This window comes from Medicago sativa, chromosome 8 (genome assembly GCF_051527215.1).
Source record: "Medicago sativa cultivar Bolivia chromosome 8, Bolivia_mono, whole genome shotgun sequence".
NCBI classification, from domain to species: domain Eukaryota; kingdom Viridiplantae; phylum Streptophyta; class Magnoliopsida; order Fabales; family Fabaceae; genus Medicago; species Medicago sativa.
Window position 1 is genome coordinate 31,349,876 of NC_140756.1, and position 15,260 is coordinate 31,365,135.

General features: G+C 35.1%; 1 protein-coding gene across 1 annotated transcript; it reads left to right on the forward strand.

Annotated features, from left to right (window-relative positions):
* The first annotated feature begins 8,622 nt into the window (after window positions 1-8,622).
* LOC146898402 (ABC transporter C family member 8-like) lies at window positions 8,623-14,457 on the forward strand. Its single transcript, XM_085733120.1, has 12 exons — window positions 8,623-8,778; window positions 8,911-10,856; window positions 10,955-11,275; window positions 11,344-11,430; window positions 11,505-12,125; window positions 12,246-12,410; window positions 12,494-12,788; window positions 12,874-13,088; window positions 13,209-13,514; window positions 13,630-13,693; window positions 13,824-14,063; window positions 14,146-14,457. The coding sequence occupies exons 1-12, from the start codon at window positions 8,754-8,756 to the stop codon at window positions 14,274-14,276; spliced, it is 4,416 nt and encodes a 1,471-aa protein (XP_085589246.1). The 5' UTR covers window positions 8,623-8,753; the 3' UTR covers window positions 14,277-14,457.
* Window positions 14,458-15,260: the final 803 nt, after the last annotated feature.

Consider the following 15,260-nt stretch of genomic DNA (forward strand, 5'->3'; position numbering starts at 1 on the left):
GAGCAAGTAAGGCATCTGAACAAAAATTAAACGTGGATGTAAAAGCCAGGATTTGGTCAAATAAACATGGAGTATAAATATTCCCTTAATAATGATGATTTATGGAGACATTCAAGGAAAGTTAGTTAACGTATGGAACCGGTCAACAAATGGATATGTAGCAAAATTTCTCTTTATTAAATTGTTTACTACTAATAAAAAACTTTTGAAATATTTAATAACTGAAAATTACAACAATCCCCCACATATTTCAAAAGTTTAAAAATTAGAGGATAAAAAGAGTTTTCCTAGGTAAACATCGTAGATGTAATGCATCGGAACGGTATAGCAAGCTATGGAACCCGTCCTAGACTAATAAGACTTAACACACAGTGAATTGGTTTAGCAAGCTATGGAACCCAAGACACTTGTTGTATGTTAGAGGTCTTATAATCACACTACACCCCCACAATTCTTGCTGTTACGCGGTTGTGCGCTAATAGGCCGTGCGCGTGCCTAGTATTCATGAGTGCTCTAGCGACCCGCCACGGTCTCATGCAAGTGCCCCACTTGACACTCATATAGGTGATTCCATCTAGTGTATGCTACTATACCATACACCACCCATAAGGGCTTATGGTAATCATTAAAAGCTTTTAAAGCTTACCCATCAATTTTATATTATTTAGCACATCTCATCCATTATCATACACTATAGGAAAGAGACAACGTTATTTTAGTGCTAACAGAACTAACAAGTAACTTGTTTTTACCCATTGAACCTTCTTCATGGGATCTCCAATCACAAAGGTTGGGTTCCCATTACTTGTCGTTTTCGAGTGGCAAAGTCTCATTTCCCTAAATTTCTTCCCAAGGGATTTTATATACGGATCCGCTAAATTCACAAATATTGACTAAGACGTCTCTAAGTCAATTACCTCTTATTTCATCAAGTCTATAAAAATAAACTCGGATTACACAATAAATTTACATTTAGATTTATTATACAGGTCTACTTGAAAATGCTTCCAAGCGACAACACCCAATATTGGGTAATTATAAATCCTTGTGTGAATTTTATTCAAGTCTGCTTGAATTATTTTCCAAGTGACAACACCCCCACATTGGGGAAAATAAATCCACACATAGATAAATCAAACATCATTGTATTATTTTAATAAAATGGATAATCCACAATATGTTACCAATATTTTAAGGTGTATCTCAATATATATCTCATGAGTTTATCAAGTGCCACAAAAATATATTCAGGTCTACTTAGATTAGGTCTAAGTGACAAAAACTTTATCACACTTGTAATTCACTCATTTGTTTCTAAATTTTCGTTCAACAGTGGTCGACATAGTGGCAACAAAACCTTACTACATAACTTAAATTAGCAATTAGCAGACAATATGAAAAACAGCAAAAGTTGACCACCGATTGCATATCAAAGTTTAAAGATAAACAAACTTTTATATCAATTTTATCTATCAATCCAAACATATATACCACATACATCCTTCAAGTAAACACTACCATAAACAAGTATAAATGGTATTAGTATATGCAACAAGAAAAAAAATTGTTAACTCCACCTAGATTCAATAATTAAAATACTCAATTATATGTGATCATCAAGATATATAATATTCAAAATCTGATTCCCTTTATCATGCGTAACTGATAAATTTTCTCAAATTATTGTTCTCATAATATACACACATCAATTTGGATTCACAAATTACATGTATACAAATTTCAATGGGCTTATAACACAGAAACTCTAATATCGAAAACATCATAAAGATTCAATCATTTTGTTTGTCTAAGGAAGGTAAACAAACTAAGTTAATATGTTACAAAAAGACAGTATAGAACCTGTGTGACATATCCACGGTATAATTTTCTGCAACTCGTTCTCTTTAAATCAAAGGTTCACTACCGCTACCAAAATTTTCAGCGTCAACGAACATCCTCCAATTTTACAAATAAACATGATTAGATATTGAGAGTACATAATAATACGACTTCTATTATAGAAGACCAGTAATAGTAAAAATAAACACAACATGTAAGTACCAATTTTCTCTCATTCATAACGGTATAAACAACTCATAGAATTAAGTTCACTTTAGTTTTACTTTGCAGAAGAGAAACGCTCAACAAACATTACAAAGAAAACCATAGCTATCAACCATGAGGTTAAATATTAAAGAATCAACACGTCAAACTTTTGTATATAAAAATTACTAGCATTGATTAATTAGATCAAGAAAAGGAACGAAATAATTAAATTACAAGTACACTTTCAATTCTCGTAATTTTCTTTTCATCAACAAATAATTCAATTTACAAATTCAAGACAAAATTAATAATTCTATGTCGAATATAAATCCTTAAGATTGTTGTAAAAGTAGGAATAAATTATCTCTATAAATAATAATCATCATATAAATAAGAGCATAAATTAAATATTAAAGAGAATAAACAAGAGGGATAACAATTAAACTTATCTTTTTTGAAATTGCGGTGATTTGACGTCGATAGCGGTGAGGAAAACAAACAAGAAATCATGACCTGCAACATAGTAAACCGTTATATAACATGAGGCGTGACAAAGTCACTGTCCTTAAGGATTTATACGCCTCATAAGCGCATATCCTCCCAGGATACAACATGTTCTTCCCTGATATGAATCACATCAGAGGTGACAAAACAGCTTGAATCTATCTCAAAGATAGCAGAAGATGTAACCCAGAAACTCAATTCTAAAACTAGAGAAACTAATCTTGAAGGTGAGTGGTTCTCTTATTCTGCCGTAAAAAATTACTCTGTATAGTGCTATCACTTTTATACATAAGTTAATCAAGGGATATATAGGTATGAAATAGTTAAATAGGGAGGTTGAGTGGTTCCTAAAAGTAAGCAAGTAAGGCATCTGAACAAAAATTAAACGTGGATGTAAAAGCCAGGATTTGGTCAAATAAACATGGAGTATAAATATTCCCTTAATAATGATGATTTATGGAGACATTCAAGGAAAATTAGTTAACGTATGGAACCGGTCAACAAATGGATATGTAGCAAAATTTCTCTTTATTAAATTGTTTACTACTAATAAAAAACTTTTGAAATATTTAATAACTGAAAATTACAACACTTTCGTCAATATATCCGCAGGATTTTTATCAGTGTGAATCTTTTCCAACATAAATTGTTGTTCTTCCGCTGCTTGACGCAACCAATGATATCTAACATCAATATGCTTTGTACGAGAGTGGTACATCGCATTCTTACTCAAATCCAAAGCGCTTTGACTATCGCAATGGATAACGTACTTTTCCTGCTTCATTCCCAGTTGATCGAGAAATCTTTTTAGCCAAAGCATTTCCTTCCCTGCTTCGGCCATGGCAATATATTCGGCCTCAGTTGTTGATAAGGCAACACATTTTTGCAATTTGGATTGCCAAGATACAGCTCCCCCTGCAAAAGTAGACACAATTCCTGAAGTAGACTTTCTACCATCCAGGTCAACTGCCATATCCGCATCTGTGTAGCCTTTCAAAATCGAATCTGTTCCTCCAAAGCATAAGCACTTATCAAAGCTTCCTTTCAGATACCTTAAGATCCACTTCACAGCTTCCCAATGTTGTTTACTAGGATTGGAAAGAAACCTGCTAACAACTCCAACTGCATGAGCAATATCTGGTCTAGTGCAAACCATTGCATACATCAAACTCCCAACTGCTGAGGAGTAAGGTATGGCAGACATGGCTTCTTTTTCATCTTGACTAGTAGGACAACTCACTCTGCTGAGTTTAAAGTGATTGGCTAACGGCATGCTGACTGGTTTAGCACCCTTCATGTTGAATCTTTCTAGAACCCGATCCACATATTGTTGTTGTGACAACCATAGCTTCCTAGCTTTCCGGTCTCGCAAAATCTTCATGCCTAAAATTTGCTTTGCAGGGCCTAGGTTTTTCATGTCAAATGATTTTGATAATTCCTTCTTCAAATCACCAATCATATCCTCGTCTTGTCCCACTATCAACATATCATCTACATATAACAGAAGGATGATGAATTTGTTACCTCGAAATGTTTTGACATATACACAATGGTCTGCATCTGTCTTGGTATATTCATGACTCATCATGAACGAGTTAAATTTCTTATACCATTGTCTTGGAGCTTGTTTTAATCCGTACAAGCTCTTTTTCAGTTTGCAAACCAAGTGCTCCTTTCGAGTCTTCTCAAATCCTTCTGGTTGAACCATGTAGATCTCTTCATCTAAATCTCCATGAAGAAATGCAGTCTTTACATCCATTTGTTCAAGCTCCAAATCCAAGCTAGCAACCAATCCGAGTATAACTCGAATTGAACTCATCTTAACAACGGGAGAGAAGATTTCATCAAAATCTATTCCTCGCTTTTGTACAAAACCTTTAACGACTAAGCGAGCTTTGTACTTCACTAGCTTGTCACCATCTTTCTTGAGCTTGAACACCCATTTATTCTTCAAGGCTTTTCTGCCTTCAGGAAGTTTCACAAGCTCATAAGTATCATTTTTCTGCAAGGAATCCATCTCTTCTTGCATTGCTTTCATCCATTGGATTTTATCCTTATGAGTTTGAACTTCATCGAAACTTTCCGGCTCCCCCTCATCAGTGATGAGGATGTACTCCGAACTAGGGTACCTGGTAGATGGTTGATGATCTCTGTTTGATCTCCTGAGCTGAGATGTTGGGGATTGCTCTATATCCTGAACATCTTCATCATTATCACCATCTTCAATCACTGGCTCTCCATCAACCCTAGGGTCTTCATCAAGATCTCCCCCTTCTGTGGCAACTCTTACAGGAGGAGTGATCGGTGTAAGATCAACCTTACCATCACATTTTGGTGTCTCTGGAATAGCAGAATCTGACATAGTTTCTTGCTCATGAAACACTACGTCTATGCTTCTAATTATTTTCCTCTTTTCTGGATCCCATAACTTGTAGCCAAATTCCTCAGCTCCATAGCCCACAAATATGCAAGGAATGGCTTTATCATCAAGCTTTTGCCTATGCTCCTTATTTACATGAGCAAAGGCTTTGCATCCAAACACCTTCAAATGAGAGTAACTTATATCATGTCCGGACCATACTCTCTCAGGAATGTCAAAGCCCAAAGGAACAGATGGAGATCTGTTAATCAGGTAGCATGTGGTTTGAACAGCTTCACCCCAAAATGGCTTAGGCAGCTTAGCCATTTTCAGCATACATCTAACTTTCTCCATAATGGTTCTGTTGATTCTTTCAGCTACACCATTATGTTGTGGGGTGCCAGGTACCGTTTTCTCATGTCTGATGCCGTGCTCAGAACAATAACTTTTAAATTCATGGGAAGTATATTCACCCCCATTATCCGAACGAAGACACTTCAAAGGTTTACCAGTCGATCTCTCCACCATCGCATGAAACTTTTTGAAGTACTGAAACACCTGATCCTTGCTTTTAAGGAAGTACACCCACACCTTTCTGGAAGCATCATCAATAAACGTCACAAAATATCTACTACCACCAAGAGTCTCCACTTCCATGGGTCCACACACATCAGAATACACCATATCCAATATGTTATCTTTCAGCTTCGAAGTTCTACTAAAAGACACTCTATGTTGCTTGCCAAATAAACAATAATCACAAGGATTCAACTTAGTACCTTTGTCAGATGGAATGAGGGACTTCCTTGACAAAATTTGCAATCCTTTTTCACTTAGATGAGCTAGCCTTTTATTCCACAAATCTGGCAAAGCAACATTCTCGTCCGCATTCAAATCATCTTTGATCAGCTTGACTTGAGTTTTGTAAAGCGTTGAATACATGGCGCCTCTAGCAGCAATCAACGATCCTTTGGTAAGTTTCCACTTTCCATTACCAAAGTTGTTTTGAAATCCGGCTAAATCAAGAGCATGGACAGAGATTAGATTTAGACGCAAATCCGGCACATGTCGCACGTCCTTCAGTGTTAGTGTGAAACCGATATTGGTTTGAACACACACATCACCAATTCCAACAATATCTGCAATGCTATTATTGCCCATCTTTACTTTGCCAGAGTCTCCTACTTTGTACATCGTAAAGAATTCTTTGTTGGAAGTGGCATGATAAGAAGCTGCTGAGTCAATGACCCATTCAACACATGAATCTGCAACATGACATTCTTCTTCTTCAACAGAAAGCAACACCACGTCCCCATCAACTACTGGGTTTGTGGTATTTTCATCTTCGTCTGGTCTTTGATTCCTCCGGCCCTTCTTTTCTTTGTTCTTCCAAGATTTGCAATTTCTTTTGATGTGACCTTCTTCGCCGCAGTGAAAACACTTGAACTTTCTTGGTTGGGATTGTGATCTGTCTTTGGATTTATTGGATCTCCCCTTGCTCTTACTTCTGCCTCTGTTCTCCGTGACAAGGGCTTGAGAGCTACTTGATCCCATGTCTTTTCTTCTTGTTTCTTCATTAAACATACTATCTTTCACTTGGGACAAAGTGAGCGCTCCATTTGGAGCAGAGTTGCTTAATGACACCACCAAAGTTTCCCAACTTTCCGGCAAAGAACTCAAAAGTAACAGTGCTTGTAATTCATCATCCACCACCAGCTTCATGGAAACCAATTGGTTTACCAAGTCTTGAAAGTCACTCAAGTGCTCGACAACTGATCTTCCCTTTGATACTTTAAATTCACCAACTTTCTAATAGTGAAAGTTTTGTTTTGTGCGGTCTTTCTTTGATACATCTTTTCGATGTTCTTCCACAGAGTCTGGGCATTTGTCTCTGTGGCTACATGGTGGAATACACTGAGATCCACCCACTGCCTAATCAGACTGACAGCCTTCCGATGAGACTTTTTCCAGTCTTCATCAGTCACCTTATCTGGCTTCGTGTCTCCCTTTTCTACAGGATCATACATATCCTTGTAGTAAAGTATATCCTCCATTTTTGGCTTCCAAATGGAGTAGTTTGTAGAAGTGAGTTTAATCATCGTACCAGTGTTACCAGTGTTCTCCTCCATTTAATTTACACTATAAGCTCGAGCTCCAATCGGAGCTCTGATACCACTTGTTGGGCTCGACGTGCTTAACGCAAGTGTAAATTAAAATTCCAAAATCCAAAAAAGATTGGATCTTGCAGCGCAGCGGTAGCGATAAAAATTGAACACCAATATTTAACGTGGAAAACCTTCTAATACCGAAGGAAAAACCACGGGACAAACTCCAAAAAATATTCCACTATAATTAAGAATATTACACAATATTCTCTCCACTCTCTTACACACTCAAGAGATACAATATAGTGTTTCCCGTGAGACCCACTCCTATTCTAATGCTATTATTTTATATCACCTAGGAGTTATAGAGATGATACCCGCCCGGTGTATTTTTCCCACACTCTCTGGATTTACTCAACACTCTATTTTTCTCTCACACACTTCTACACACACAAGAAGCTTTATAATTTTCTTACTGCTTCACTTGCTCTCTTATCTTCTCCTGTGTTCTAAGAACCCCTCTATTTATAGAAGAAAAGAGGAGTAAGAGTTGGAATTTTAATTTGCACTTGCGTTAAGCACGTCGAGCCCAACAAATACAAGCATCAAATGGGAAGTCTCTAAGCTATGATTTTTCAGAAGCTTACGTTTGGTTAAACTTGTAAACTCAGTGTAGGGTAGAAGTTGAGCATAATTAGAATCTTGGTGTCATTATTAAGTGATATTGGACAGTGGCATTTCAGGATAGTATAGCAGGGATGAAAGATGTTGTAATATTTGTAAAATACAACGTAACTGTTGAGGCAATATTTGTCTTTCCAGCCATTTTGGTTTTGTTTGAACAGTTGTAAGATTCCGTATACGTCTTTTTCACTTTTGAGTCCGATTTGCTTGGCTTCATATATATTGGCGTAAGTAAAAGTAAAATATATCCTAACACTCTTTTTATCTCTCTCTCTCTCTAGTGGTAGATTGCATTTGAGATTTTAAAAATTATTTTCTAAAAAAATACTATTATGTAGAAATAAAACATATTATCTTTTATTAAAATGATAAATTTAAGATAGAAAAAACAAAATAAAAAGAAAAAAAGGAAAGGAAAAGCTTGTCAATTGTCATCTCATTTTATATATAGAATTAATTAACAACATTATATATGCACCTACTATAACTATAAAGATAGAGATGGAAGGTGACAATGGATGGAGGTCCTTATAGGTGTGAGAATATGAAGAGTAGAAGACAATAAATAAGGATATAATAGTATTTTAATAATTCTAAAATTAAATTAATATGTCATTCCATACCTCCCAAATTAATTGGTGGGAAAAAATGGGTGCAAGTAGTGGAATGTGATGGAATGGATTTATCATGTTCTAATTCATAATCTTTTTAAATATTCAGAGAAAGGAACGTTATGTTGTTGCATTCAACTATACTTCAATCCATCAATCCAAACATAGCTTTAAGTAGTAATATATGAACTCGTAACAATTATTCTAATCCCGTATGTTAATAAATATGAGACTTTTTTTAAAAAAAAAACCCAAAAAGGAAAAAATTATTAATTAAAGCGACACTAATGATCATTTTACGATCATCCTTACTACCTTCATAACAAATAGGAGACTGTTTTGTTATAACATGTGGTTCACAACTCTAGGTAATAATCACTGCTCTTGAGTCTGTTATGCTGAGGTGAGGAGTTAACACAAATCATTCAAATTCAAGCTCAAAAAATGGCTAACTTTTGGATTTCAATTGGTAACTTTGATTTTTTTTCCACTCTTTAGTATTGTGTAACTTATGTAATAGTTCCATGCTTTTTTGCACCATTTGAATTATGTATGTCACAACTATTCAACCTTCTATTAATTGATTCTCTTTAATATGCAGGTGAAATTTCATGGACTTGTCTTAAGAATTTTGATTTAAATTCTTTATGTTCTCAAAGAAGCTTAATAGACACAATCAACATACTCTTTCTCTGTGTCTACTACACATCTTTGCTTATCACTTTAATCAGAAAAAGTGTTACAAATGAAAGCCAAAGAAAATGCTGGATTTTCCTTATTGTCTCAATCTGTTGTGCACTTATTAGCATTGCATTTTTTTGCTTTGGCTTATGGAATCTTATAGCTAAAACTGATAACTCTGAGGAACTGAATTTGTTAGTTTGCATTATCAAAGGATTCATTTGGTTTTCTTTTGCTGTTTCTTTGATTGTTCAAAGAGTCAAATTGGTTAGAATATTAAACTCTATATGGTGGCTTTCTTCTTGTATATTGGTTTCATCTCTCAACATTGAAATTCTGTTAAAATATCATGTCATTGAAACTTTTGATATAGTACAGTGGCTTGTACATTTCCTTCTTCTATATTGTGCCTTCAAAAATCTTGGTCACATAGGAAATAATAGAGTCCAAGAATGTTTATCTGAGCCACTATTACCTCAAAAAAATGAAACTGCAGAAACTGAATTAGGTCATGCTACTTTTCTTAGCAAGTTGATTTTCTCTTGGGTTAATTCATTACTCAGTTTAGGTTACTCAAAGCCACTAGCTCTTGAAGACATTCCTTCCCTTGTTTCTGACGATGAAGCACACATGGCTTATCAAAAATTTGTTCATGCTTGGGAATCACTTGTTAGAGAGAGGACTAAGAATAATACAAAGAGTTTGGTTCTTTGGTCTATAGTTAGATCTTACCTAAAAGAAAACATATTAATAGCATTTTATGCATTAATCAGAACTATAGCTGTTGTAGTTTCACCTTTAATACTATATGCTTTTGTTAACTACTCAAATAGAACTGAGGAAGATCTCAAACATGGTCTTTCCATAGTTGGTTTTTTGGTTGTCGCTAAAGTCTTTGAGTCGATATCTCAAAGACATTGGTTTTTTAACTCGAGGAGGTCAGGTATGAAAATGAGATCAGCTCTAATGGTAGCAGTTTATCAAAAGCAGCTAAAGCTTTCTAGCTCGGCAAGGACAAGACACTCAGCTGGAGAAATTGTGAATTACATTGCAGTTGATGCTTATAGAATGGGAGAATTTCCATGGTGGTTTCATATAACATGGACTTCTGCCTTGCAACTTGTTCTTTCCATCGGTGTCCTTTTTATTGTTGTTGGTATTGGTGCTCTTCCTGGTTTAGTGCCTCTTCTTATATGTGGACTTTTCAATGTACCATTTGCAAGGATCCTACAAAATTGTCAATCACAGTTTATGATTGCACAGGACGAACGTCTTCGAACAACTTCAGAGATTCTAAATAGTATGAAGATCATTAAGTTACAATCATTGGAAGAAAAATTCAAGAACTTAGTCGAGTCGCTGCGCGATAAAGAGTTCGTATGGTTGTCTAAGGCACAGATCCTGAAAGCTTCTGGTTCATTTCTTTATTGGATATCTCCTACAATGGTTTCTGCTGTTGTTTTCCTTGCATGTTCTGTCACTAAAAGTGCACCATTGAATGCTGAAACCATTTTCACAGTTCTTGCAACATTAAGGAACATGGGAGAACCTGTTAGAACTATCCCAGAGGCTCTATCCAATATGATTCAAGCTAAGGTTTCATTCGATCGTCTTAATAACTTTTTGCTTGATGAAGACCTTAACAATAATGAGAGTGAGAAAAACTTAAACCAGTGTTCAGTTAATGCTTTACAAATTCAAGATGGAAACTTCATTTGGGATCATGAATCTGTGTCTCCAGCCTTAAAAGATGTTAATTTAGAGATAAAATGGAGACAGAAAATTGCAGTTTGTGGACCAGTTGGATCTGGAAAATCATCTCTTTTGTATGCAATACTTGGAGAGATCCCTAAGATTTCAGGAACTGTAAGTTACTATTAGAACATATTTAGGTTTTTATAATGCCAAATTCATATGAATAAACATTGCATTAGTATCTGAAGCTTTACTATATTGGAAAACAGGTTAATGTAGGTGGCACACTGGCCTATGTCTCTCAAACTTCTTGGATACAAAGTGGAACAGTTCAAGATAATATACTCTTTGGAAAACCAATGGACAAAGCAAGATATTGGAAAGCAATTAAAGCTTGTGCTTTAGATAAGGATATCAATGATTTTAGCCATGGTGATCTTACAGAAATAGGTCAGAGAGGGATTAACATGAGTGGAGGACAAAAGCAAAGGATTCAGCTTGCTAGAGCAGTCTACAATGATGCTGATATCTATCTCCTCGATGATCCTTTCAGTGCAGTTGATGCACATACAGCTGCAACACTATTCAATGTAAGTAAATATTACTAATATTGTCCTCATTTCGGTGTATCAAACTAACTGCATCTACAACATTACAGGACTGTGTCATGACTGCATTAAGAGACAAAACAGTCATTCTAGTTACTCATCAAGTGGAGTTTCTCTCAGAAGTTGATACTATCTTGGTAAAGTTTTTCATTTGAAATTCCTATATTATATTACATTTGAACATAACTAATATGATGAACTCAAATTCTAGGTAATGGAGGATGGAAAAGTTATTCAATCAGGTAGTTATGAGAATCTCCTAAAATCTGGAACAGCCTTTGAACTACTTGTGAGTGCACATGAAGACACAGTTAACGAGTTGAATCAAGATAGTGAAAATAATGGAGGTTCTGAAAATGAGGTTTTGTCTAATCCTCAAGACTCTCATGGTTTTTATCTCACTAAAAATCAAAGTGAAGGAGAGATTTCTAGCATCAAGGGTTCAATTGGTGCACAGCTTACACAAGAGGAAGAAAAAGTGATTGGTAATGTTGGATGGAAGCCACTTTGGGATTACATTAATTATTCCAAAGGGACATTGATGTTGTGTTTGGTCATATTAGGACAGTGTAGTTTTTTGGCTTTGCAGACTTCATCGAACTTTTGGCTTGCTACAGCCATTGAAATTCCAAAAGTAACTGATGCCACCTTGATTGGAGTTTATGCATTACTCTCTTTTTCTAGTACTTCTTTTGTATATGTAAGGTCTTACTTTGCTGCACTTTTGGGATTAAAAGCTTCTACTGCTTTCTTCTCAAGCTTCACTACATCTATCTTCAATGCTCCAATGCTTTTCTTTGATTCAACTCCTGTAGGAAGAATTTTAACTAGAGTAAGAAATTTTCATTCCTAATAAGGGAAAAAAAAAACTATGTATTATTCTTTTGTTCCTTTCCTTCAGTACTATATAACTAACCTCCATAATTTTACCAATATTTTCTCTCTAATGCAGGCTTCATCAGATTTGAGTATTTTGGACTTTGATATACCTTATTCCCTCACCTGTGTAGCAATTGTAGCAATTGAAGTTTTGGTGATGATTTTTGTGATTGCTTCAGTCACATGGCAAGTTCTCATTGTTGCTGTTCCTGCAATGGTTGCATCAATATTCATTCAGGTTTATTTTCCTCATTCTCTGTCAAAGGTAAGACCATTCAGCTAGGAACTTCTTAATCTTCTTTCTTTCTTTTTTCCTAAAAGCAATATTATCAAGCCACTGCAAGGGAACTAATACGGATCAACGGAACCACCAAAGCTCCAGTCATGAATTTTGCAGCCGAGACATCGCTTGGAGTGGTTACTGTACGAGCATTCAACATGGTAGACAGTTTTTTCAAAAACTACTTAAAACTTGTGGACACAGATGCTTCATTGTTCTTTCATTCCAATGTGGCAATGGAATGGTTAGTTTTAAGGATTGAAGCACTTCTAAATTTGACTGTCGTCACTGCAGCTTTGTTACTCATTCTACTTCCTCAAAGATATCTATCCCCAGGTAATGCATAAAATTACTTTTGTCCCTTAAGAAAAAAATTAAAATGTCCCTAAAAATCTATTGAAAATTCTCCTGTTCTGCGCAGGCCGTGTGGGATTGTCTCTTTCTTATGCTCTTACCTTGAATGGAGCCCAAATATTCTGGACTAGATGGTTTTCCAACTTATCAAACTATATCATCTCAGTTATAAGAATCAAGCAATTCATTCACATACCAGCTGAGCCTCCTGCCGTTGTGGATCATAACCGACCTCCATCTTCATGGCCTTCCAAGGGCAACATTGATCTTCAAGGCTTAGAGGTAATGCTCCATCCTTTGTCTTCTTTTCCACCTCTATTTTCGATGTTGACGCCTATTTTATTTGTCACAACTAGACATAAAATTGTCCAATAATTTCTGTTTTTTGTACGTTGGTTTCAGATTAGATATCGTCCTAATGCTCCATTAGTCCTTAAGGGAATCACTTGTACATTTAAAGGAGGAAGTAGGGTCGGAGTTGTTGGAAGGACTGGAAGTGGAAAAAGTACACTGATTAGCGCTTTGTTTCGCTTGGTTGAGCCTTCAAGAGGTGATATTCTTATTGATGGGATAAACATTTGCTCAATGGGATTGAAGGATTTGAGAATGAAGCTAAGCATAATCCCTCAAGAACCAACTCTTTTCAAGGGCAACATTAGAACAAACCTGGACCCACAAGGCCTGTACTCAGATGATGAAATATGGAAGGTGAATGACCTAACATAACAAATGGCAGAAAAATATGTATGCATTGAATGTGTTTAAAATTTACATGATCCATTCAATAAGAACCAGTTTGATTATATTTGATTTGCATGTTTAGGCTGTAGAGAAATGTCAACTTAAGGAAACAATCGGCAAGCTACCAAGTCTCTTGGACTCTTCTGGTCAGTATTTTCTATGTTTGGTACCGGTTTCTATCACATTGAAGCTACGCCTTCTCCTTTCTATCGTTCATTATATTATTTTGCAACCAATAAATAAGGTATGAAAGTCTAATTCTGATAAGTTTTGCAGTGAGCGATGAAGGTGGAAATTGGAGCTTGGGACAACGCCAATTGTTTTGCCTCGGAAGAGTTCTACTTAAGAGAAACAGAATTCTTGTTTTGGATGAAGCTACTGCATCCATTGATTCAGCCACAGGTGCGATTCTACAAAGAATAATTAGACAAGAATTTGAAGAATGCACAGTTATAACTGTGGCTCACAGAGTTCCAACTGTAATAGACAGTGACATGGTCATGGTCCTATCTTATGGTATGTTAATTCCTTATTCTTTTCCGCGCTTTTATTTCCTAGTACTATCCATTCCCTCCTAATCTTTGGCTGGTTATTTAAGGGAAAATGGTGGAATATGACGAACCTTCAAAGCTAATGGATGCCGACTCGTCATTCTCTAAGCTGGTAGCTGAATATTGGTCCAGCTGCAGGAAGAATTACCTTCCAAATATTAGCAGGAAGCATCAATGAATAATGTCTTAATGCAAAATAAAGATTTCTTGAAATTATTTATATATGTACATATTTCAATTTAGTTGCTCTCCCTAATCTATCTATCTATAATAATCTATGAAACTTGAAGCAGGTATTGTGGAGATACCTCTCACCAAATTCAATCAATATTATTTTGCTGCATAATATAATTGTCTACAGCTCTCATCTTTGTGTTAATATACTTTTCAAATTTGAGCTTGAAATAATAATGGTCTAGTTGTCATTAACAAAGCTATGAATACCAAAATGTAGTATGCATTCGGTTGACCAAACAAAAGTTACTGTCATGTTTACAACTTAGTTTCATTTTGGTCCTTGTTTCAAGTCATTTAATACCAATTTAGTAACCATACATGCACAATTTCAAAACAGGTTCTTTTTTTAGGACAATTCAGTATTTAAAACAGTAAGATCATAATTAAAAACATTATGTTTTTACCATAGCCAATTTTAAGTTACTCACATAGGGCCTGGTTGGATTGACTTATTTTTTTAGCAAATAAAAAATAGCTTATGCAAATAAATAAGCTTTTATGTTAATTCATAAGTTATTACTAACAAAAATTATATATTCATAAGCTCCCCCCGCAAAAAAAAAAGAAATCTTCGGAAGTTGTTTTATTATATAAACTACTATGATAAACTTATGAATAATATATAAAAGCTTATATATTTTTTATAGGGTCTATTTGGATAGGTTTTTTTTTTTTCCTATCCAAATAGACATGTAAAAAAGTTTTAAAATATAGTTATTAAGTAAATGGTCTATATTTCTTCTTTAAATGGTCTATATAATCACCACCAAAAAAAAATGGTCTATATAAATATTTAGAATTTTGGTTTTTGGCTTTACAAAAAAAAAAAACGGTATTTTTTGGCTTTTCTAACATTTTTTTTAGCATTTCTAGTGATACAAAAATTTTGACAGAAAATCTTACGAAGACCAAAAATGTTAATAAA